General features: G+C 39.4%; 2 protein-coding genes across 2 annotated transcripts; one reads left to right on the top strand and one right to left on the bottom strand.

Moving 5' to 3' along the window:
- The first annotated feature begins 542 nt into the window (after positions 1 to 542).
- cmtm4 (CKLF-like MARVEL transmembrane domain containing 4) lies at positions 543 to 18,238 on the top strand. The gene is made up of 4 exons (XM_028578673.1): positions 543 to 1,478; positions 8,511 to 8,687; positions 15,489 to 15,587; positions 16,231 to 18,238. Exons 1-4 carry the CDS (start codon positions 1,293 to 1,295, stop codon positions 16,393 to 16,395), a joined length of 627 nt encoding a protein of 208 aa, XP_028434474.1. The 5' UTR covers positions 543 to 1,292; the 3' UTR covers positions 16,396 to 18,238.
- A 1,018-nt stretch (positions 18,239 to 19,256) lies between these two features.
- On the bottom strand, positions 19,257 to 26,321 carry cmtm3 (CKLF-like MARVEL transmembrane domain containing 3). Its single transcript, XM_028583957.1, has 5 exons — positions 25,965 to 26,321; positions 22,786 to 22,941; positions 22,553 to 22,648; positions 22,272 to 22,392; positions 19,257 to 21,116 (listed from the first exon to the last, which is right to left on the bottom strand). Exons 1-5 carry the CDS (start codon positions 26,076 to 26,078, stop codon positions 21,088 to 21,090), a joined length of 516 nt encoding a protein of 171 aa, XP_028439758.1. The 5' UTR covers positions 26,079 to 26,321; the 3' UTR covers positions 19,257 to 21,087.
- Between the last annotated feature and the right edge of the window lie 5 nt (positions 26,322 to 26,326).

Raw genomic sequence — 26,326 nt, forward strand, 5'->3', positions numbered from 1 at the left:
AAGGACCAGATAGTCCTTTGCAACATGTTGCAAAGGACTATCTGGTCCTTTTTTGCACAGGGTAGATATGTATATCTACCCTGTGCTATCACCTATACAACCTTTTAATACCACTACCTACCATAGGAGGGCAGTAAGGTACAGGGAAGCACAGTTTATTTAATTTGGAGAAAAGTATAGGCCTATACCTGAATTCTGAAAGTTTACTTGACCTGAGATCTGATTAAAAAAAGAAATCCAGGATATTTTGCTGCCACGCCTGTATTAATCAATTTGGAGAAATAGCTGTAGCAAAGCAGTTATATGTAAGCTATTTTGTTTTTTTATATTTTGATATTCAAGGTTTTGTGTTAGACTGACTTTTAAAGATTATACAGCAAACACTCTTATGATTATTACAGTGATATGCTACCCCGGAAGATTAAATTTACTCTATAAACTTATACTGCAATAAGTAATCATCTAGAGAAAATAGAAACAATGCCATCAGGCCTGACTGGAGGAAGGCTAACTTGCAGGCTGCAGAGGCATACCGACGATGAGAAAGGACCAGTAGTCTACAGTAGAAGAGGCAGACAAATGCAGCAGAGCCCGGTCCTGTCGCCGTGGTTCCGGCTGGATTCGCTTTGCAGGCTGTTTGGGAATACTTAAAACGGGCGCAGAGCCTACACAAGAATGTGCAGTTTTCAGAGGGGCGGAGACAAGCTTGCCTTGCATCCATAGCGAGTAAAAGCGGCGTCCGGGCAGCCTCACTGCGGGCTGCTGTTAGAGACTAGCCTATAAGTTTACAATAGGAAACAATAAGGTTCTCTCTCGGTTCTTCTGGGCCATAATGGGTGGATGTTTTTCAGCCGCAGAGACGAGTCACACAGCCGGGTAGGCATTTTTTTGTTGTTGTTCGGTGCTGCTGTGACGTTAACCAGAATCGTCCATGGTGAAGTGACCCTGGGTTTCGAACAAGTGACCCGCCTAAACACAGTCAGAAGTGCTTAGAGAGACGCAACATTGCAACCGGGACAAAAACTGCGCAGGGTTACATTAAACGGATCCCAGCCTGAGCTCCCCTGCGCGCAATGATAAAGAGCACCCTCCGCGGCTGTTTCCCTGTGGGGTGGCTGTGAAAAGTGGACAGTCTGGTTTGTTTTCTCCATCCACTTCCAGCCTGCATGGAACAAAGTGTGCTTTCTGAAGCATAACCTGCGCCCGTGAGGTGGATCCAGGCGGTTTGTCAGCTTGGGTTTATATGTCACAACAGCGCTAGTCGAGAGTCCAGCTTCTCCCGATCAATCATCATGAGGACCACCGAGGAGTCAGAGGGCTTTGACGGCGAGGCCTCCAACACTTCCATGATCTCCGGGGCCAGCAGTCCGTATCAACCCACCACCGAGCCCGTCCATTCAAGGAACGTTTTGGGGGGGATTAGGTGCGACATGGAGTACCTTAAGTCATACTTTGGGATTTTAAAGGCGGTTGAAGTGGTAAGTTTGAGCATTGAACATACATTCAGAGATTGGTGGATAACGTCTGAGCAGCCACTAACATATGGCATAGCACAGTAACCGTAAGCTACCTTCAGGGAAAGTAGGCTTCTTTAAAGCAATACCGTAAAGATTTTGAAAATACTGTATTCTGAGCATTAGTACATTACCTTTTACTCCCTGAAGTGGTAAACCCATAATGTTAATTCAAATAGACGTGGCTCTACAGGTCCTGGTTTACCCTGCACCTCATCCCTAAAATAGTGAACAGTCATGGTTTACCCCTTGACACGTGAAGGTACAGGGGTGAGGTTGCTAAGGATCACATTTCCTAATTTAGTAATTCTTTGCACACCTTGCCAAGCATGTAGGCTGAATGTGTAGGCTATTTCAAGTAGACTCTTATTTTGAAGGATGCACATTGGCTCCAACAAAATAGTACAGTAATTCAATGTTGTCCCCAATATTGCCTTCCATAGTGAACTTATTGTGTTTTGTGATATTTTATGTATATTGTGATAAGCTAGTATTTCTGTAGGAACTTCATCACTTTTGTATTCATAATGTTTGCAAGCAGGTATAAAAATGAACTTCCCAATATGTAAATGCTTGCTGCTATTCCACTGCTACTCCTCAAATGTGTCTACCAACTGTGGGCCTACTCACCAATGCACACAGTGATGCCTGTGTATTTAATTAGCTCCTGAATTGCTCTTAGAAAAAAAACAAAAAAACACATCATTATTTCTTTGACAGAATGTAGTAGTTACTGAAAAAAACAATGTTTTACTGTTATTTTAAATCAATACACCTAAACCAGATGTCTGAACTGGGACATAGGTACCAAGCAAAATGAGGGCTCCCAAAGCACTGACAATTCACCAGAGGAGGAAATATCTATCGAGCCAGAACAATTTCTCTTCTTCTGGTGCCAAAAAAACCACACAGGCCTGCATACTCATGCACATGATGTAGTGTGTCCACAACAGGAAAAACCATGGAGTTAAGGAAGCTAGCAATTTTAACTAACAATGTTTGTGGATAGCACAAGCAAGCTAGCAGTCCAAACTGTTAGAAGAGAAGATTGCAGAGTTCTGGATTCTGTGCTTCACTTTTAAAACTTTTGTTTTTGCTCTAGAAAAAGTTTGAAAACAAATTTCAGCTTGTGGGTGTCTGCGTGTCCCACTGGTCCCACAGACAGCCTGTGCTGTTGCACACACCTGTGATGTTTACCTTAGTGTAGGTGGGAAGTTAGGATAGGAAGCCATCTGTCATCAGCGTGGGAGAGGTTTGGAGCGGGCAGTAACAAAAAAAAAAAAAAAAGGATTCACAGTCTTCATCTTTTTCACAGCAAATGATCGAATATTGTCTTTGACTTGGCTGCTCAATGGCTGCACAAACTGAATTTTTATCTCTGTTTTTCTTGAACATTGCTTTAGCTGCAGAAGGCTGCCCACTGATAAATAAATGCAATACAGGAAAAATCACATAAATATATATGTGTGTGTGCATGCAATGGTGCTGGTGCTTGGCATTATGGTTGTGATTGCCCATAAATGTACAATATAAGTTTTTAATATCTGCATAGTAGGGATTCCTCTCATGCAACACCATAGAGATATGGGCACACAAGTAGGGCCGGCTATCATTTCAAAATGTTGATACTTGGGCTGACACCATACCAGAATTTCAGTACTGGTACAAAACATTTTTGATACTTAAACAATCAAAAAAACTTTTTTTTTTTTATTTCACAAAAGAAAAGCCAAAGTTCTTAGATGTAAAGTTGAAACACAAGCAGCCATACAAAAACTTTGCCTGGATAAAATACAGTAAGGCTAGATCTGATGACACTTTTGATACCGAAAAGTATTTTGTTTTAAGTTCAGTCGCTAGCTCCACAAGTGAGCCTTGGTTTCAAAACATTTAACAACTTATATGGTAAATTTAAAAAAAAGCTGCACACAATATTACAAAGGCACTGATACTAATGTATATGCAGTAACATAACAGCTAAGGTAAATACAAGCATTACCTTAGTTCCTTATACTATTCTGTTTACACTTTCTATGTACTTGAATGGTTTGTTCAGTGCTGATACTGACTACCAAATAGACCTAGTCATATGTCCTTCATCTACAAGGACAGGACCATTTAAAGTCATTCAAGTTTACATTCAGTACCTTAGAAGACGCCTACAAGGCTGTCTGCCAAACGTTAATAGCTTAACTGGCTCGCATTTTTACTGTCCTCTAATTGTTTAGCTCTGTGCCAGCTGAGGCTGTGTGATGACCTTCGAGAACTGGTTGATGACAATGCAAAGCTGACTGCATGTGATGTACTGTACATAGACAGGACCGGTTCTGCTTAATCTGGAAATACTGCGAAGGAGGTGTTGTGTCTGTTATTTATTCATATACTGTGTTTACAGAAAGTTGCTCTGAAAGTTGCTGAAAGGGCAGTTAGTCATTTTAATGGATCATCTTTGTACATACATAAGTTATATGGAGTAATGATTAGCATCCATCCAAAATGGACTGGTACAGTATGCTGCATTGCACCGCATGCTTGTTTAAAAATCATCTTTTTGCACACATTGAGGAATAAGGAGTTCTGCTGTATAAAATGACAGTGATTATGTCAGTTTTGCATATCATCACTCAACAGTTAGTGGGCCCCTTATGCCTCATATACCCCCTCTGGCAATGTCCATATTTCCTTCAGATTTTGCCAAGAATTTCTTTTTATAATATATTACATTCAGGCCTTGCACTAAGACATTTCTGACGTTTGCACTGATCCATGATTACTGAGAAATTCTTTGTTTCCCTATGCGCAGACAAAGGTGCTAAGTAGTAAAGAACTAAAACGCATTTGCACAGGCTCTTATAGAGCCAGTAAACTTGTCATACCTTGGATGAATGGATACACCGGCTTCAACTGACCCGGTACTGAACAACCCCCAGTAGGATGTAACCTGAGCGAGGTGTGTCCATACTGACAGCAGGTTTGTCTTTGTCTCTCTGCTGTGACTGGGTCAACAAAGACCAACTGAAATTCAGCTCATGCCCCTCTACGCTGACAGGAACATGATATCTTGTAGCACCTGACTGTACACCAATCAAGCCCTTTTTGTTTCCCAACAAGCTTCATGACTTCACGATGAATAACAGTTCACTCATGATGGTATGTGAACCCACATTTCCCTATTCTAACAAGTGGTAATTAAATATTATGGTAAGGTGTTTTTTCAGTCTGTGGATGTTGTGTAATGAAGTTACCAGATGCTCCCAAATGTCAGCGAGCACTTCCTGTTCTAAAGGGGGACGCCATATGCTCCATTTTCTTCTGGTTGAAACATTACTTATTCAGAGCTTGAAGGGAGACATAAAGACAACAAGAACGTTGTGCATGCATGTGGGGAAACAAGCATGGCGTTGCCTACACACACCAACACACGCTTACCTTATCCTCTGGGGTGAAATATAACCCGGGCTACATTTTCCATCACATACATGACTGTGGGCTGCTGCTGAAGCACATTCAACATTTTGGGTCATTTCTTTGTGCATGAGGTCCCATAGCTCTTGGAGTGCAGCATATAATGTTGCATAGTCTTCGCAGCAAGGCCTCTTTTCTCCCCCATTAGTTTTTTGCACAGAACAGATGGTGTATAAGAAGGGGATCTGAGTTTAAGAGGCCTTTAAAGGCAACTAATAATGTGCATAATCCCAAAGATAAGGATGTGTGTGCATGTGAGAGAGAGAGAAGAAGAGAGTTGATGTGCTTGATGGTGCACTTATGCATGCACATTGAGCAGGTTGTGTAGGGGTGAAGGTTGACATAAAATCATTACTTACAAGATTATCCAGTATAGTGCTTTGTTAGCCCTCGCCTCCTCCCCTGTGGCTGCCTGACACCTGCTACACAAAGACTCTGGGAAAGCAATATGCTCTCTGCAAGAGACATGACATCAGCCCTCGGCCCATGCAGCCCTCCACTGTTTGGGTGTAACTTTTTTTTTGGTTGTGTTACTGTCACAGATGGCTTGCTATCCAACTACATTCTTTAATGAGGCTTTAGCAGCTGCACAAAATATGAAAACTTTGTCTTAATGGTGAATTTGCGTTCTCTTTTGTCGTTTTTGTCGCCAATGTGACTGCTGGACATGTTATGTCCATGCATTACTATATGTGGATCTTCAGGCGTTTCATGTGAGGCAAGAGCCTGAGATTTGGAAGACTGAACAAAGAGTCTGTCACAAACGGAAGAGTTCTCCACTGACAGTTCACCAATGCCACTCATCACACAACAACACTCTGCTTGTCAGAAACAGTAGACTCTGCTCATTAAACTGGATGAATAGGGCTGACAATTGAGCTGCTGAGAGCTCAGGGAGAGGAGGAGGGGTCTTCTGCTAATGGGACTGTTTGGGGTTGTTCTAAAATGCATTTGTTCAGCAGTGTCAAAGCAATAAGAGGCAACGAGCTGTGATGGCTAAAAAAGAAAAGAAAATCTATATTGGGTTTCACAAACAACCGCAGTGTTTGTATTTTTAAAAAAGCCTTTAACTTTGAAGCTTTTTTACGGGGACACTTGAGTCAAAATAGCTCATTAATGAACAAGTTTCAAATCTTTAGATAAAACCGCTTTAGAGAGACTTTTCTGCAAAAGAAAGGGAATAAATGTCCTATCTCTGGAAAAAGCTTCGCTGTATAGCTGGTGATATTCAGCTTCTTCAAATGTTATTCCAAATAGGCACACCAAAAGACGGGCAAAATATAAATGAGCCCATTTCCTGTAAGAAGAACATTGAGATTTACGACCAGTTTCCATACTAGGCACATGATTTGCAAGTCATTGTCCTTCTTACATCTTCTATAAATTAAGCCTATTTTTTACACACACGCACACGCACACACAAACAGTAGGTGAACGCTCTTATTTCATCTCCATATCAATAGCAGTTCAGCACACAGCTTTGCACGCCAATGCCTGCGTGTTTATGCTTGTTTGACTGTATCCATTTATTTTTGTCAAGTAATTTGTTGTGGTGTCAAAACGTTTGTAAGGATTTAAAGGTTCTTTAAAGATGAGGCTTATGTTGGAGCCATCAGAGGCTCCACGTGGGTATGTATTACAACACATATTATGTCAGGTATAAATGGTACAGAGATTTATGGAATTAGGTGTTCTATTTATACCGTTGGTTATAAACAGTTGGTGCATTGCATAGTTTTAGTCAGTGGCCTTGATGTTTCTTAATAATCAGTTTTCTTCTTCCCTTCTGTGTTATCTGACCATTTTGGTTATATAATGTTTGGTTGCTAATGTTTGTATTTCTCTCACTGCCCAAATTATTTAGATAATCTGACCACATCCCTTAACTCATGCTTGTGCAATTCCCTTGACTTTGTTGCCTTGACGACAGAGGAAGCAAATTTCAAAGAGTTTGGCACCCAACGATGATTTGTGTGTCTTAAGTCCCACTTGCCATAAACTTGAGTGTAAATGGTGCTCATTGAAGCTTGAGGTTGCCTGGAATAATAACTTTGCATTATATAAACTTGCCCGTGCTGCAGCCAGGGATTGTTATTTATCCAAATTAGTGTCAAAATAAAAACGAGCCCAAATCTCTTGAGACTAGCAAAAGTCATCAAAGCAACCTGGAGCGGTGAGATATTCAGTGTCCTGCTTATAGAGAAGAAGAAGCTAATGAAGCAGCACTTCAGTCATCTGTACATTAAGGAAAGGACTACTGCACTTTAATGAAAACTTTACACTGCCTTCTACTGTTGTCAAAGTGATTCCTGCACTGTTAGTGTTGTAACTGAGTTGGTGAACTTAACACAAACTGTTATGTCTTTTAAATAAAGCATGTGGCAGTTTCTAAATCAGCCACGACACTTTAGATTTACTTTACATTAAATTATACTAATAGAAATGTCATGCAACGTCTAGGTACCTTTTGCAAATAAAGGAAAAAGAAAAGGAAAAGAAAGCCTTCACACTACATCGTTTTAACACCTGTGTAAAGTTGCATCTGCTCATGCAAAACTGGCCTCTGCAGTTTGCATGAACATTTATAAATCCATGTAATCAAACACTATTGTAATGAATTATCTCAGTGCTGTTGTATCTTAAGTGTATAGAGTAGAGATCAACACAGATAATACACAAGGCATGCCTTAGTTGACAATACAACTGTCCTTCCATGCACAATTACATACAAAGTCTGATACAATAAGGTAAAAAGCTTAGTAAATAATGGCCCAAAGTGGTTGTGCCATTTGGAAAAGTTCAAAACGTTGCCGTGGACTTTTTTGTTACAGTTTAACCTCCATTCAACCCTGAACTCAAACCCATCATTATACAATATATTGTATCAAGATTTAATACAAAATGTCAAAACTGCCCGCTCTGGTAGACCAAGCAGATCTGGTCTAAACTGGTTTGAATTCGATGGCTTCAGGGCATTCTCCTGGTTCTGTTATGTCTCTGGTTCTTGGACCACTCCGAGCCAATCGGCAATCTGTGTGTGGTTTTGTTGAGGTCGGTATGGCAAGAGGACCACCTTAATAGCAGAATTCTTCCCATACTGTGGTTTGTTGATGGATGTTGGCTGGAGGGAGGCATCTTCACAGGCTGCCAGGAGTGGGACTCTTGAGATGGGCTCATGGCCTCTGGTCTATTCATAGGACAATCACTTCATCATTTGGAAAGCTTGGAATTTCAGCACTAACAGGCATTCTCATAAAGTTACAGAAAGGGCTTCACCTACAGTGCTCTTTTATGCTTAAGAGAAGTATTTCAGTAAACTTTTATTTTGGAAAATATGACAGTAAATAATTTATTTTTATTTTTGTAGACTAGCTCAAACTTGAATGACTTTGAGATTCATCCAGATTCTGGTCATACAAATCAAACGTGCGGAGTAATTGTGTAAGAGTTTGATTGATATCATTAAGACAGTTAACATACACAATATACAGTACACTCAATATGTCCTTCTACTGTTCTTCTTTACTTCAGGTCCTATCACTTATTGGATTCATCTGCATAGAGACCATCATGATGTGTTCTCCCTGCGGGGGGGTGTACTTCTTCGAGTTTGTCAGTTGCAGTGCCTTCGTGGTGACAGGAGTCCTCCTCTTTATCTTCAGCCTCAACCTGCACACCAAGGTGCCCCATGTCAACTGGAGCCTCACGGTAGGTACAGGCAGACGCAATGTGCCATAGGACCAGACACATGATATCTTTGACTCTGTTAAGAACAATAGGTTCTTGACAAGGGTTGTGACAAGAGTTTGAGACAAAATGGCAGTCGGCGACATTGTTTGACACAGTGTTTGTTTACACAACTGCTGGGGCTACCAAAGTCAAGCTACACTCTTGAACTAGAAATTTCTGGAGTGGGTGATAAATAATAGCAGCAAAAAATCAACATCAGCAGTGCTCTGTGTTCCGTGCTACTTATGCAAATGTTAGCATGCTTATATGTTAAACTACGATGGTAAACATTATACCTGCAGCATTAACATGTTAGCGGTGGCAGTGTAAGCATGTTAACATGCTGAGGTTAGCATTTAGCTCAAAGTACCACTGAGCCTATGAGTACAGCCGCTAGCATGACTGTAGACCTTTAGTCTTGATACTCTGTTAAAGGTTTAAATTGATGTTTTGTTGTCTTGATTTACATAATTTTCATGGTAATATTAAACTATATACCATGTGTTGTGTATCAGACCAAATCTGATCCACCTGTACAGCTATACATTGACTGCTTATAGTCGATGTATAGCCATGTATTTATTATCAGGCTTAGCACAAGCTCATTATACCAGTATGTATCTGGTTGGGAGGGTGTACAGTTTCAGTGTTACCACCAGGATTTGCATTGTCAGCTGTGAGCTGGTGGGTGTTCTCCAGCAGATACTGGTTGCCTTTCAGTATGTGCCTACATACACACATTGGTGTGTTCTGAGTTGCAGCCAAGTATCCTTTACAGAGGGGAGGGGAAAAACAAGAGTCTTAAACTGTATTTCCAGAGGCCACACAGCGTACATATCGTAGTAAAGCAGTGGATGTTAATGTCCAAATCCACCCATAGCTATCAGCTTGCTTTATGGCATCCTTGGTACAGTATTCCACCTCATACATAATAAAGGGAGTGCCTTTGGCTTCTACTTTTGGCAGAACAACACCAAATGAAAGCTTTTTATAGTCTCGGAGTGGCAGTCCATATAATCTAAAATCCTACTGTTCGTTCTTTTTCTTAGACGTTCTGTTCCTTTTCTCCTGAGCCTCACTGGAATTTCTCATGTCAGCTCTGACAAGTTAACTAGAAAATGCATTTCCTGCAGAAAATGCATGTGAATGCTAAAAAGCTAAATTGCTGAAGCTAAACTGGATTGCTAGCTTAACTTCATTAGAAGAAGGTAGTGAGAATAGTTGGGAAAAGTGGGAATGGTTTTAATTAGTATGAATTTCATTGAAAAGTTGAATAACACCACTCATGTTAAAATAGATGTGGAATATATATAAAGGTTTTTTTGAAAAGCTAACACTAAACTAAACTAAAATTTAAAAGTTCAATAATGCCAAAAGATGTAGAACATTGTACTGTTTAAATCAAACTGATCTCATGAAGTGGCGTATGTATGAAACGCTAATTCGTATGCCATTATTGGCATGTTATCAAGACACATTCTCCATGTAGGGACCTTGGTCAGGGTGGAGGATGGGTAAAACACAGGACTTTCACCCAGGAGAGCGGGGATCATGTTCTGCATATGACATTTCCTTTGTGTCCCGCGTGTGACGTTTCCTTTCCATGTTTGTTCTTTTCCTAAACCCAACCCCGTTCTTCTTTTCCTAAACCCAACCCACGTGTCACGTTTCCTAAACCCAACCGTAGCCTTGCGATAACACGCCATGTGGCTTTAGAAAGTGGTGTGTATGTTTACGCTGTGACATTGGAGACTGCTGTCCGCTGTATACAGCGTAGACATACACGCAGATAGCTCAAAATGCGTACAGATAACACGCCACTTGGCTTTAGGAAAGTGGCGTGTTATCTGTAATTAAAAGTCATAGTATTTTGAAAAACCTTATGAATATTAACACACAACTTTCCATTTTCCAAACATTATCTTAACACCCTGAGCTATCTGACCTGACACACAGGTTTATGTTTTGGTCATGTTAGTCTTTTTCACTTTGACCTCAAAACTCACTGCAACACATAACACAACCTTCAGTCTTCTAAGCATTCTCCTATCACCCTGAGTCATTGGAAGTCATAGTATAGTATGTTGAAAAAAAGTCATAGTATATTATAGCGGAAAAAAGTCATAGTATGTCGAAAAAGTCATTAAAAGTCATAGTGTAGTATGTTGAAAATGTCGGGAAAAAAAGTCATGGTAAAGTATTTCGAAAAACATCAGTATGAACTCCCAACCTTGTTTTCCAGACATTCTCATATTACTCTGAGCTATCTAACACACAACCTTCAGTCTTCTAAGCATTCTTCTATCACCCTGAGGTATCTGACCTGACACACACACGTTTATGTTTTGAGCATATTTATCTTTTTCATAGTAAAGTATTTCGAAAAACATCATCAGTATGAACACACAACCTTGTTTTCCAGACATTCTCATGTCACTCTGAGCTATCTAACTTGACACACAGGTTTATGTTTTGGGCTTATTTGTCTTTTTCACTTTGTATACTGGAGCTTAAAACTCACAGCAACACATAAGGTTTGAACACACCCTTCAGTCTTCTAAGCATTCTTCTATCAGCCTGAGCTATCTGACCCAACACGCATGACTGTAGTGTCTTTGTTATTTGACTTCTTCACTTAAGACTCAGTGATTATTTATTATAGTAATTCTTAAAAAATGTCATTAAAAGTCATAGTATAGTATGTCGAAAAAAGTGAAAAAGAAGTCATAGTATAGTATGTCGAAAAAAATCATAAAAAGTCATAATATTGCATGTCGAAAAAACTGATGAAAAAGTTATAGTATGTAGAAAATAAAGTCCTAGTAAGTCAAAAAAAAAAGTGATAATCATAGTATAGTATGTCAAAAAATGTCATAGCATGTATGATGGAAAAAGTCATAAAAAAGTTATTGTATAGTATGAAGATAAAAGTCATAGTATAGTAGTGTGTTGAAAAAAGTCTGGAAGAACATCCAAACTCTACACAAAAAGGCCCAGCCCGAACTGGGGATCAAACCAAGTGTCAGAGTCTGCAGTGCCTACTTACTGGTAATTGTTGGAGCAGTGCTAATCACTGATCCACAGTGCATTGCTGTTGAAAACAGCCATAGCACAGTATGTTGAAAAAAGTGATGAAAAAGTCCTATTATAGTGTGACGAAAAAAGTCATAGTATAGTATGTTGTGAGAAGTGATAAAAAAAAGTCTGTATGTTCAAAAAAGCGATAAAAAGTATATATCGAAAAAGGTCATAGTATAGCATGTCGAAAAAAAATCATTAAAGTCATAGTAATGCATGTCGAAAAAAGTCAGTTACAGAAACTGTAAAAGATATCATAAAGCTACATTTTCCAATAGCTGAAGGTTCTGTGAAAAGTTTAAAGTTTGAATGACTATAGGTGCTATAGGTGAAAGCATGTGGGAGGAGTAGCATTTCAAAGAGGAAGAAGCCTGAAGAGGATTTGAAGATTGCTCCATTGACTTTAATGTTAAACATTTTTATAAATAAATTATAAATAGCAGAAGAAAAGTTGAACAGTTGCCATCATGTCCTTAAGGAGCTAAGGGTTAGAAGTTGGGCTGTGATTTGACTCATTGTTATTGCTATAAACATGCTGTTATGCACAAATATATTGAGTCTTCCGTGTTTTGTAAAGAAAATATTTTATTTGGAGGACAACGAATTCTGTGTTTACAACACAAAAACCCTCTACTACTCACTTTTGTTGAGTAAACTGTAGCATAAAAAGACTAACCGATTGATTTCACAGTCTCTGCCCTGACTCCAAACTCTTGTAGCCAACAAGCACATGATGCTCTGTTCTACTCCACAGCTGTAGACCGTACCCCTCGCTGTTTATGTCTATCAAGTTCAAAGCTGCTCCAGTCACATTAGGCCCCTGGGATTTTTACTATGAGTAAGCATTTTAGAGTGTTAACCAATTGTTAACCATTCTGCTGCCTTCCCCCTGTTTCCAAACTCACTCATCATGGACTTCCATTCTTCCTTTGTGGAGTAGGTTGTTTTATAATGTGGTCGAGAGTCTCTGGAGGTTTTTGTTCGTACAATTATATGCTATGTGATCCCATCTCCTCTAATTCACCCTCTATGATGACTTTGGCAGCACAGAGGGGGAAACACACAGGTCCTGACTCCCTTTCCCGCCCCTTTAACACGGAAATGAATGCAGTCTTGGGATCCTGTTGTAAAGCCACTTGGTGCCTTTTAGTTATTATGTTGAACTTTTAGTTTGTGTGAACAAGCTTGCTTTGCACAACCGGCTAGAGAGACAGATACAGGCAGACCAGTCGGTGCATTGTTTTCCTAATTTGCACAGCCAAATAACTGTTGGCCATGCTGAGGGGTTGTGGGACAGAAGTGGGGCGACCCTGAGGACACACACAGGGAAGACCATTCACAGCCTCAAGGTGAGGGAGAGGGAGAGAGGGATACTAGTGTTGTTATTCTCTTTTTAAAAGGAGAGCAACGGTTTAAAACTGCCAGTGTGCCCAGTATATTCTGGTTGTTTTGTTCTGGGGACAGACATTATCTCATCACGGTTAATGCATATTGGTTTTGTATCTGTTCAAAAGGCATTATTTGTTCTTATTCAAATAATGTATTTGTGTTTGTTTACAACCCTACTACACACACATACCAGTATCAAAGCATCCATTTAGGACCACTGTGTACAGAATAATATTACATGCAGAGGCTTAAGATTCCTGATTGGTTCCAATCCAGCCGTGTTTCTCTGTTATTCTGCCGACAATGATCTACATCTCTCTGCTGAATTGGATCACACAGCTGAGGTTTGGGGTTATTATTAGCTATAGTCATGAATCTATCATCAGTTCAGACCAGAGACCACTTTGCTCAGGTTGTGTTTACTTTACCTACAAGCTGGATCCAATAAAAGCTTTCTTGCTTTGACAGCTGAAGTTTGCCACCCAAGCAGACAAAAGACATGAAATACTTCCCTACTATCTCTGTTCGTCTTTCAAAACGAATCAGGTGTAGGTGTGAAAGCCGTTGGGTAGTTGTATTTTTACATGAAGCTTTCTGGCTCTGTGGGAATTGCTTAGACTGTCAAGAGAATGTATTTCAAAAGTAGTGTTCTGCTGCAGCCTCTAGGGTTTCCATAGTTGCAGTCCAATAAGCATTTCTAGCTTCTATCATGAGAGCACAACAGAAACATAGAACAGCATACAGTATGTGTTCAAATATGATTAACCCTAAACAAGCACCCCCTTTTCTGCACAAACCCAATATACAATTCCGATTCTTTTCTCTTCTGTAAGAGGAGTTTCTATCAAAAAGATGACATCAGTGATACAGATCCCTGTTTACAGAGGCATGTTTTTTTTTGTATATTTTTTTATTGGTTTATGTTAACTGAGGATATTATGTAACTGCTTGCTACAAGCACATTACATCTCTTCTCGTAGTAGAGTTGACAGTATCTCTAGTTTCATTGCATTATATATATATATATATATATATATAAATAAATAAATATAAAGCATACTAGTTTGGTTCAGTGCTCTAGATGGAGAGAATATTGTAAAACAATGACACTATCCAATTATAAGCCAGAGAGCCAGTGGTTTGGTGCAGTCTGTGCTTATTGTGTTATTTAATATTCAAACGTGGAATTTGTGAAATGAGTAAAGTGGAGAGACTGAGGGTCAACTGCAGGGACTGAACTGACTTATTCTTCAGAGGGAATGGGATCTGAAAGCGGTAGCTTTTCTGCACCATGATAAAAGGGACACCGGGATGGGAATAGGAAGCATTTCCTGTTTAACCAGTTGGGCGAGATGGTTGTGTTAGTGTATTGTGAGCAATGTATGTAGTGTGTGCCCCTGAGTGTGTGTAGTGGGTGGGTTATGATTTTGTTCAAAAGCGTACATTGACATAGTGTTTGTGACATCACCATTGTATGAGCATTGTGTGTCATATGAGAGCCCACCGTCTGCCATGATCCCAATCACGCATCTGATCACGAGGGCCGTGCCAAAGTCAGGCTGAGCACTTCATTATAAACCCTTCCCTAACTGCCTGCACTGCTGAAAACAGGAGAGAAAAACATCAAAGGGAAATATCTCTTTCATTCTCCTTCTCATGTGTAAAATCATGGGGGATGGAGTGAGTTATGTGTTTGTGTGTAATATGAGGTGCTAGGTGGCTAGTATGGGCTGTAGGCTTCTTTGCCCTCCTGCAGTTTTAAAGCCATAGTGAAGGGCCAGTTTGCAGTCTGTCTGGCTATAAGAGAGTGAGCTAAATCTTTGTTTGTTCAACATGGTACAACATCATCCAGGATGTCCTACCTTGAACTACAGTAAATGGGTTAAAATTGTGTCAAAATGGCTTCAAATGGTCTTTATCTGTAGCATTGGTATCTGCATTGATGCAGCTCCTGCTGCACTTATGCGCAGCATTTATTTTGTAATACATTCCAGATTTCATGATTGCTTTAATACTTTCAATGATGTGCTTTAGGGGTAACAAACATCTCCTGCTGTGAGAAAACATTTCTTGAAAATGATTGAAATGTAAAATGCAGGAGGCAGCTGTTATAGGATTAACACTTTGAGTGCTTTAGGTGCATTCAATTAAAGTGTTGTGTTAAAGGGATAGTTCAGATATTTTGAAATTGAGTTGTATGAGGTACTTATCCATATTCAGTGTATTAACTACCGACTTTGGTGCTGTAAAAGGGTTAAGAACTAACTAAACTAACAAACAAACTAACCAAACGTTTTTGTGCCTTACCTCTAGGACCTGGTTAACACGGCTGCCAGCACCTTCTTCTTCTTCTTGTCGTCTCTTGTGTTGGCCTGCATCAACCACAACACTGGAGCTGAAATAGCAGCATTGGTGAGTAGTCAGAACCATCCTCCTTTGCCCAGATATACAGATACAAAACACGACATCTTTGCAAACCTCTATCAGTCATCAAGTTTCCCTATCAGGGCAGAAATATAGTGATTCTTTTTAATAGTGTCGGCTAAAACCTCAGCAAAGGTCTCATTTAGGTACCTTACTTTTTATCTCATACGTGTGGGTGAGCAGAGGAGACTGAGGAACTGTTCCTGGTTCTGTTTTGTTCTGACCAGATCCCTGAATTATTTGACTGCTGCTGCTGCTGCTCTAGTTGCTATCTGATCTGAGTCACATGCTATCTGATTAGAGAGCAGAACGCTGCCAAACCTTGATGCACATGTTTTAACACTAGATCATTTGTGTGCGTGTGTGCGTGTGCGTGTGTGCCTGCGTGCCTGCGTGCGCATGCATGTGCGCGTGACAATGACAGTAATTTATCTGTATGTGTCTGTCCATGCACCTTAAAACATGTAAGCTTTTAAGCCTAATATTAGTCTGTACAGATTTTCGTACCCAAATCAAAATTGCATTGACACATTTATTTCAGGAGCTGGGTGGCTGTGCAAGCGTTAAGTCCTTTGTTTCCCATTCCAATTCAGACATTGTTATTATACTTCCTGTTTTCACTTGTATGCAGATCTTCGGCTTCCTGGTGACATGTGTGTATGGAGTTAACACCTACCTGGCGGTACGGAGGTGGCGCCGTGGCAATGGGTCTCAGGGGGTGGCTCAAACCAGCGAGTACATACGAGCACGCACGGCATCTCGTGGAGAAATGGAGGCAAGACCTGAACTTGGATGAGTGCTGGCAGAGAATCAGACTGAAAGGAAAGCCACACTACCGGCAGCTGACTGAGATTGACTCTGCCCTCAGAACAGTATTTCATTCAAGTCTTGAGTGCAAGGGCCATCTCAAGCTCACCGCTTTTGACTTCTCCTCACCTCAGCTGTGCTTTCTGCCTGCTCAGCCACTGAATAAATGTTCATTTCATAGCCACAGATGAGCTCTGTGGCTTTGTTGATCAGGCATCCTGGCTTCAGTGACACATGAAGACTCTAATGTGAAGAGCTCCAGTCACAATTGAAGGTATTCTCTGTAAAACCTTTCACCCATGTACCTTTCTAAGTCAGTATGAATAATGACTTCCACAAAAGAGCCAAAAAAAAAGGCTGACCTTACTCCAACTGTGCACTAACTCCTGCTTTGGCGTAGGTGTTGACTTTTTTATTTTTATTTTTTTTTTAGAAAATTTTGTTTTTCACTGTGAATGAAGTCAAGTTACAGAAGGTTTGTACAGTTTGCTTATTTCACGCCGCTGTCTGTGAAATCTGTGGTAATAACTGTGACCTGTGAGCAAAACCGACAAAAGATTCCAAATGCTGACATGTTTGTTTCCCCTTCGCCACTATTAAGCTCCCTGCTGCCAACAGTTAAATACAGTAACAGTACAGGGTCGTTCTTCGTCAACTGCAATGAAGACAGGCAGCACAACATAAGGTCAACATTTTGAAATGAGTGCTAAAAGATCTTCTTTGCAACACAAATGCATCCAGTGGGTTTGCCACAATAATGAGACCAATGTAAAAATGTCTTTTGTATCCCAGGTTGTGTAGAAACTATTCAAAAGATATTCACACTAGCATTCCTAAAATTTTAATTTCAAGGTCTGTTAGGTCAACACTGTGAGACAGGAGTAGGTTGTATTACGCGATGATCGTAATTGGTATCTTGTTACCTTTGCACATACTGTATCCAAGGCTTCAGGTTACACAAATGTTGACGGTACATCAGTGAGATTAATTATGAAACAAACATCAGTAGATGCCCTTTAGCCCATAGACTGTATCTCAGGTATTGACACACTCCTTTCATCTTTGATTCTTAAAAAAAAAAAAAAAAAAAAGCATTTGAAATAAAATCACAGGGTGCCTCAGTTGAACGTTGTATTTCTTAAGGTCTTCCAAATTATTAGACATGATAGGACTGTCATAAAGAATGGAAATTAACTGATAAAATGAATTTAAAAAAAGGAAGAGTCAAGTGAAGGTGAAGGCGGTGGGATGGAAATACAGCACTTTCAGCATTATTGTCACAGCTTTCACTCTATTTGGTTGCATTAAAATGTCTGCATATGTATCTACAGTATATTATCACACTTTGTGTATTATGAAATCTCTATCATTCCACATTGCATCTGTTATAAGGCTCATGCAGATATAGCGCAAAACAGATTTGTCATTCCTTCAATGTTTTTTTCTGTTCAGATAGTTTAACTAGGCTTAAGCTTAAAACCTCACATCTTATTTGCTTTTTATGATGAAGGAAGAAATGTCAACTTAATTGTTGGTGTCTTACATTGCTCTAATGTATTGAATTTACACTACAGTTACACATGTGTATGTTTTCTATGTTGTTTGAGACCTTTATGTATATTAGCTTTGGGTGAGTTTGTGCATGGTCTGACTATCTGACTCTATGGCTCCATCTCCTGGTCGTCATCTAAAATATATTTCTCCAGAGGACTGTACAGCCAGATAACTACAGTAGTGTGTGTATAAGAGAAGGACCATACATGTGTTTGAATGTGGGTTGAAATGAAAAATAAAAACTATGGCTTCTTAGAGGTCTCATGGCATGAACATTTCACTTTATGAGGTTTATTAACATTAATATGCGTTCCCCCAGCCTGTCTATGGTCCCCCAGTGGCTAGAAATGGTGATAGGTGTAAACCGAGCCCTGGGTAACCTGCTCTGTCTTTGAGAAAATGAAAGCTCAGATGGGCCGATCTGGAATCTTCTCCTTATGAGGTCATAAGGAGCAAGGTTACCTCCCCTTTTCTGCTTTGCCCGCCCAGAGAATTTGGCCCACCCATGAGATCATCATCATCATGGCTTTCAAAGGAGCAAAGTGGCAGTTGGTCAAGGCCACACCCCCACATACTAAGGAAAGCTCACTGTGGGACTGGCTCTAGTGGCTGTAATTCTGCACCAAGGCTGAATTTCGGGAAAGAAACTTCAGATACAGTATAAGGCCTATATAAAAGCATCCAAAGAGCACCATGTCATGGGACCTTTAAACAGCCCCAAAGGTTTTCACACTATACAGAAAGCTTGATTAATCAGGCTTTTCTCATGTTTTTAATAACTTAAATCATGTACAACTGCTATTTCTCCTGGTTTGGTGACCGAAGTACTATTATGAACAGACAATCATATTTGCTATTCTGCCTTTTTTCTTACATTGATGGATTTGTTTCTGAGTATGATATGAAAATGTTGACATAAACATTTGTACAGCAAAATTTACAACACAATCATGCAAGTGCATTATGCTATTTGATAATATAAATTGACCATCATATCTGTCAAATCTATCACGCTGCAGTGCTCTATATTCAACTTTTTGCTACATTATGTTATGAACTACTCCTCTATTTATGGGGAAGAGAAGAAATGCTTTCCACTAGTTTCCAGATGGTGCTTTAAAGAGTGAACATGATCAGTGACCGTTTGTATGAAATTAGAGGTGAGATGTTCTTCTGTTTCCTTTTGATTCTGTGTGCTGTCTTGAACAGCATGGAGCTGTACTTGTATTTAAAACATTCCCAAAAGGCTTCACATCAGTTTATAGTGACAATTTAAATAAAGTGATTTGGACATTATTGAAATTAGCTCTTTTTTATTCAAACATTTTTTTTGCACAAACAGTAAAAAACAAACTTGATATCTCACCAGCAATAGTTCAGCAAGAGGCCTTCATTTGTAAAACGCTGCTGTGTTCATCTTGGTCAGAGGATTATTTTTTTTAATTTTGTTTGGCAAAGGGGTATAGGTGAGTTTTGTAGTTGTCCAGTGAAAACCATGCATCTCCAGATTTGGTGATGTTGAATTTTGCAGATAAACTAAAGAATTCCTTCCCCGGCACATGTGTGCACATAAAGCTCTCAGCTGGCATTGGAAGCTATTTCTCAATTTTAGTCTTAATTTATTAACAAATTTTGCATATTCCTGCCTGGGTAACATTTAAACAAAATCTTAATATAGATGAACCAACAGAAGTAACAAACTATCAAAACTCTCCCATAAAAAGCACAACAGTGAATAATTATTGGATGTAATTGCAACTTTGGTAGTATTTTCTTTTTCTTAACTATTAATATGCCAATTGCTCTGAACAGCCGTTGATTCATCCATTGTCAATTCCCAGTGCTGTTGTAACACTTAGTAGTGCAGTGTAAATACAAATAACAGTCACTTTGGCGTTCTAGTGCATCTAGTTCTTCAGTAGTGGCAGTGGAAGAACTGAAGACTCAAACATACAGTACATGCAAAAACAAGTGAATGCACAACCAATAAGCATGGATGCTTTTCAATACACACAAAAAAAGATTCACATATAGAATATCTAACATTTAACAAAATAATAATGCATTTAGTGGCTTCAATGCACGGTTATTCAAACACAGGTTGTAAGAAGCACTTACAGCAGACAAACTGACACATAAGAGGAGAGTCATGAATTTGGGGATAATTGAACATGTTTGAAAATGTTTACTTACTTTAACATTTTGGGACATAAAAATAATGTAATGACCCAGAAGATACAGAACGCCACAGGAACTCTGTTGACACAAAAGTCCAATTTAAAGGCAGATAAACAAACATTATCCTCAAATTATAAAAATACACTCAGTTTAGAGAATTGGACAGAGGTTGTAACCAGCCAACCTGCAACCAATCTGCTCTTCTGTATACTGTATATAAGTTTTTAGTAATACTGTAAAATTATAAATGATGATGAAGATGGTGATGATGATGCTCCACTTACATACTTCATTATTAGTACTCCTAAACATTTATTCACTAAGGACATTCATTTAGTGTTGTAGTTTAATATGTCTGTAAATAGGGTCATGCCCAAAATGTCAATATTCGTCATTATTTCAGATTTAGAGACATGCTCCTGCATGTAGATTGTACAAACAGCTTTTAAGAACAATTTCACAGCTTCATAATTATGTAAGTATCAGGTTGGCATTTATATTTTTCCCAAATCATCTAAGACACTGGATATGAGTTTGAGCATGAAAGTATTATTTTAAAAACTACTTGTAATGTAATTTAAACATATTTGACGCATCCGTTTAGACTTGTTTCCTGAATGTCTTGACATGATTGATGTGTGAAATACATTTCTACCCTTGGATGCTCAACAGAAGACGTAAACAGGGTCTGGTCCCCCCCTCCTTTTGGCTCTAGGAGACTGTAGCGAGAAAGTCCCCCAACTACCAATGAATGCACGTATTTAACCAACCAATAATGCAACCCTGATGTGATTTCTACTGTACATAGTATTCATGTAACCTTGTGACATAATAAAACGTGTGCATCTTTGCAGATGATAGCTCAGCAGTAGAAATTTCTCCTGCAAAGGTTTTATATGATCAAACATGTCATCTGGTGAAGATCTCATGGTGGTGCTGGTCTGTGGTCTCAGTCCGAATCAGAGTCTGAAAACTCATCTAGAAAACAAAATGTTAATTTTATGAATATACATAAATAAATCAGACTTTGGCAAGCGTACTGACTTTCATGCGAGAAAGTAACAATAAATCGAATAAAATGGAGCACTTTAAGGCATTTCCATCTTTGAAACAATGAGAGGATGGTATGATGGATATAAGTATCTGAGGTTGAGTCATGATATCGCAGAAAATGTTTATGGGGTCTATTTTACAAGGTACAAGGTATGTTTCCAGTGTGTGCAATAGCAACGTGAAGGACCAATAATATTAATAATATCCATATTCACAAGTAGTTTTTATACAGTGTATGTAGAATTTTGACTTTATTTATCTTGCAGCTGTTTTGTCTTTATATTGTTCTTATACCAGCTTTATATTTTCATTATATTTTTCTATTGTATTTGCACCCGTACGGCCCTGTACCTGTGCAAATGGCATTTTCTATCTATCTATCTATCTATCTATCTATCTATCTATCTATCTATCTATCTACCTATCTATCTATCCATCTATCTATCTATTCTTGAAACTACACAAAGTGCTTGTTTTTTTGTTGGTTAACCCACATCACAAAAAGCATACTTCCCTCTAGCGGTATCAAACAGTGCAGATAGTTTCAATTTTATTCACTGAGGTCTTAAAATATCCCTCTCTGAAACCGCAATGTAAAGGGAGGTTGATGTATCTCACTTGTGGCATCAAATGGCACAGGAAATAACAATTTAAAAATTAAAAACTGCCCAGAGATAAGTTTGAATCGCAGTTGTGTACAAACATACTTTATTAATCCCCAGGGGGAAATTTAGTTTGCACTATCTATCTATCTATCGATCTATCTATCTATCTATCTATCTTAAAATCAAAGTGAAAGAGGCAAAACGTAGCATGCATAACCACACCAAATGGAATCCCATCTCAGAGACAGATATTTCTAAACATGGGAAAACAAAACCAAAACTATCTCAAGGCTACATACTGCTAGAGGTAAATTAAAAAATTTAGTAAATGATATCATACATGGCTGTATAAAGTAATGTATAGCCATATGTTTTAATAAATAAAGTCCATATATAAAAACATACATCATATTTAATTTACAGAAATATACATGTTATATATGGTCTTATATCAGATTTTCATTTGGGGTATTACCTTGCTGTCTTGATGGCTCCTCATTGGACTCCCCTCCGCCTTGCTTCAGGAAAGTGGCCAGCTCATTAAAAATTAGGTAAAAATCTAAAGCGAAAACGATGGTGGCAATGAACCCAAATATCTGTGAAAAGAAAGAAATTTTATATCACAGTGAAAAACTACAAGTGAAATATGAACTGAGATTATTGGACAAAGGCGAAGTGTGCTGCATGTACTTGTGATGCATAAATAATGGTGGTGTAGCCTATGATGAGATAGTAGATAGCAAATGTTGACTTTACCCCAGCAGCCTTAGAGGAACCGTCCACATATTTGGACACTGCAATTATTGAGATGATGAAGAAGATAATGGAGGCAGTCACACATCTCATGAAATCCTTTGAGAGAAAAGAAGGATGACTCAGAGGAAAAACCTTGATGAAATTTTGTATTACTGCACTATTCTCTACTTTTAGCACTGGAAGACTCTCAAGTACAACAGCATGCCACTGTAGAGTTTTACAATTGCTCTCACCATAAGAGGCCAGAGGAAGCCTTTAAACCTCTCATTGAATTTGGTGGAGTAAGCGAACAACAAGAAGAGCGCCGCCAGGAACTCCAGCAGGGGAACTGTCACAAAGGCTGCTGCCGTGGATGCCGCGAAACACACAAATGATATAAAGGACAGCGCCTAAAGAGATGATTAAAAATAGAGAGAGAAAAACAAGTGGCATGTTTAGATCAATGAAAAGTTTAAGACTGAAGCCTCGAGCAAAAGGTAAACTAAGACATTGAACAAGCACATTTTCTCCTGTCTTGAATTTATGTATTTATGTATTATCTATTTCTGCTTGAACCCAAAGGCAAATTCACATTTTAAACCCAACTGATAAATAAAATTAAACTGAATCTTCTTTGATCTTCTCCCTTTGAGATAAAGTTACACTGTCCCGAAGCTGTAAATCTGTGTGAATTACAGCGTTGGGCCCACTTCCTGTAAGGAGATACAGCTAGTTAAATGACAATGTTTATTCACACAGGCCTGTACACCGTTACACTGAATCCCTCTCGTTCTCTCTCGCTCACACAAATATGCTTGTGCAAGTGCACCCACAAACACAAAGCTGTTAAAATGAAAGATGCCGTTGAAATGTGCCCTGTGTTTGCAACAAGTATAGTTACGCTGCAAGTACATGAGCCTGCCGTATGTTTGACGCTCTCCATTAGAAGTGCTGGACAGGTTTTATCATTACAAATGAAAGCATGTCCAGACACTGTAATCTCAGACAGGCCCGGCCATCTTGTCTTTGTCTCAGTCAGTCATCTTACAGTACACTGGCCTGAGGTTAGGAACTCCCCGACTGAACCCAAACTGCTGCAGCTGCTGTTACTTACAAATGCTGCTACTGAGCAGCATCCTGTCAGGGATCTTTCAGATGTTTCTGTAATAAGACATAAAACAGCTCCAGGTTAATTATAGAAGCTCTCCTGCGAGTTCCTTAGTAGATCCTCAGGCATGTTTGCTTTTGGAAAATAAAGTCTGGGATGTTGGGATGACTATGTTGCACTGAACAACAGCACAGGATCAGCGTGCATAGTCTACAAAATCACACACCACATCAGAAATCTAAATTATTCCTCATTTTGTTTTCATGTCTGGAGAGTGAGACTGCTCTAGGGCTGCAACCAACAATTATTATTTTTTTGTTCTTTTGTTAGTTGATTAATCGTTTGGTCGATAAAAATAGTGAATATAGTGAAAATTGTCCTTTACAACTGCCCCCAGCAAGGTGACATCTTCAAATATCTTGTTTAGTCCAACCAGCAGCCAAAGATATTCTATTTGTTTATGACATAGCGGAGAAAAGCAGCAAACCCTCACAATGAGAAAGCTAGACAGATTGTATGGCATTTTTCCTTAATAATTGATGATAATAAAACGATTAAGTGTCAAAATTGTTGGTAATTGTCTATCAAATGACTAATCAGTTAATTGCCTGTTTGTTTTGCAAACTCTGTAGTAAAGATACACTGTATTTTTAAGTGTTTTCAACGCATTGCCCAAAAGGTGTGTGATGAATCTACTGAGTACATATGTGGGCTTTTAAACTTTGAAAACATCACAAATCCTGAGGCCACAAACACAATACATACTGTGTTAAGAATTCTTCCAATCCAATCATTCTATACCACATAGAGAGGAGGCACACTTTACCACACCACGTACCCTTTATTAACAGCTTGTTTGCATTTTGAAAATATTTCAAACGCTACAAAAATCTTTTTTTTCAGCACATTAACTTTACACCCTGTGATTTCATATTTCTTGTGGGGCCTGTTGCTGGCTGAGACTCAGAATGAGAAATACACAGTGCTCTCCCACACACTGTGTATAATAATGCATGCTCAGCAGGATCTGTGTCTGACTAACACTCCCATGAATGGAAAAGCTACGTGCTGCGTTCCCTCTATCTTACAGTTGAGTTCAGTGACTGTGGGCTCATTTAACACTGCCATGAGACATGAGACATTTGTCAACCGTCAGAGTTTACCATAGTCAACCCCAAATTTGCATGGCTAGATACTATAATAGGTAAATAAGCAACGATGTTTTCCTCATTTTGTATTTAAACTGACCCTTTAAATGTCAAAGATAGAGGGAGTTCAACCATACAAACTATAACTTGTAATACATTGCAGAGGTTTGGTCTGACACCCTGTATCCCTGTGCTATAGTCTTACCACTCAATGTAAGTTGAAACCAGAGGTGCACTCTCACCTACATGCACAAAGCGGGACACACTTCTGCTGTCTAGTTTCAGTAGAGGCCAATGGGCTTTTTAGTTTAATTATGCAGAAGCATTTTAGCCTCGGGGTGAAGATCACAGTCACATTGTTGAGTAGCTGTAAAGGGGTTGTATTGTGTGTGTGTGTGTGTGTGTGTGTGTGTGTGTGTGTGTGTGTGTGTGTGTGTGTGTGTGTGTGTAGGGGGCTCTGCATTCACACACAATCAGGACTATGCTCCAGGCAACATGTTATGGCAACAGAGTGAAGGATGTGACTGTGAGGAAGAAGACTGCTCTTTCACATGACACAAATGCAAGGGTTTATATAGCAGTTACTGCAAGAAGACCCTTCCTGTAAGAGATGCATGATACTACTCTCCCCACACACACACACCACACACCACACACACACACAAACACACTTGTTCAGGTCCTGCTTTGTTCAAATCCACTGCAGTCAATAAAAAAAGTAACATTAGCTGATTAAATTGATTATTTGAAGAATGAAAGAAGCTTAGACCGTTATTTAGCTTGATCACATGACAGCACAGATGACTCTTTGCAATGAACAAAATGGTTAGAGTGGTCTTTGTGCAGTGTGTGCACAATCCCCCAAAAAATTTTTACTCCAAGATGTTTACCTCATACTAGGCTGGTTGCTATAAATTCTCACTGCTCCTCCCTTTACCAATGGAAACCTTGTGACGGAAACTGACTGACCCATATTCAAAATGACAGTTAAAGAGTTATTTCTAAATGTGCATTAAAGCAGCACATTGCTGCCTACAGCTGCCATAACTGTTAGAACACTGAAAAGTATATGTATCCAAAACGCGGCGCGCTTTGAGTTTTGTGCGCATTTGGCGAAAACAATGGCACAGTAAGAGTTTTATTTGTTTCAGAAGTGATCCCTCTGGTCGTTTCTTACCACTTCAGCAATAAGCAGCATTCCTTTCCTTGAGGAGGCGAACTCTTTGCTCGGAAGAACAGAGAGGACATTCTTGCGCGGCCGATTTGAGTCGGGAGCCTCGATGTCCCCCATGGCTGGAAAAAAAAGATATCAACTTTTCTCAAACTTCAGATCGCCCAAACTACCGCGTAACGTAACGGATTCAAGGCAAAACAAAAAGAGAGATGTGGAGGCGTGAGGCTTCTCGGAGGTGGAAACGGAAACAATGACAGCGCGGAAACGCACAGCGCGAGCTTCCCAAAAGCGCAACATTTGCTTTCTCCAGATGTGAAATGCGATGCCCCCCATCTGCATACAACACAATCCTGAGCCACTCAGTG

Source organism: Perca flavescens, chromosome 1 (genome assembly GCF_004354835.1).
Source record: "Perca flavescens isolate YP-PL-M2 chromosome 1, PFLA_1.0, whole genome shotgun sequence".
NCBI classification, from domain to species: domain Eukaryota; kingdom Metazoa; phylum Chordata; class Actinopteri; order Perciformes; family Percidae; genus Perca; species Perca flavescens.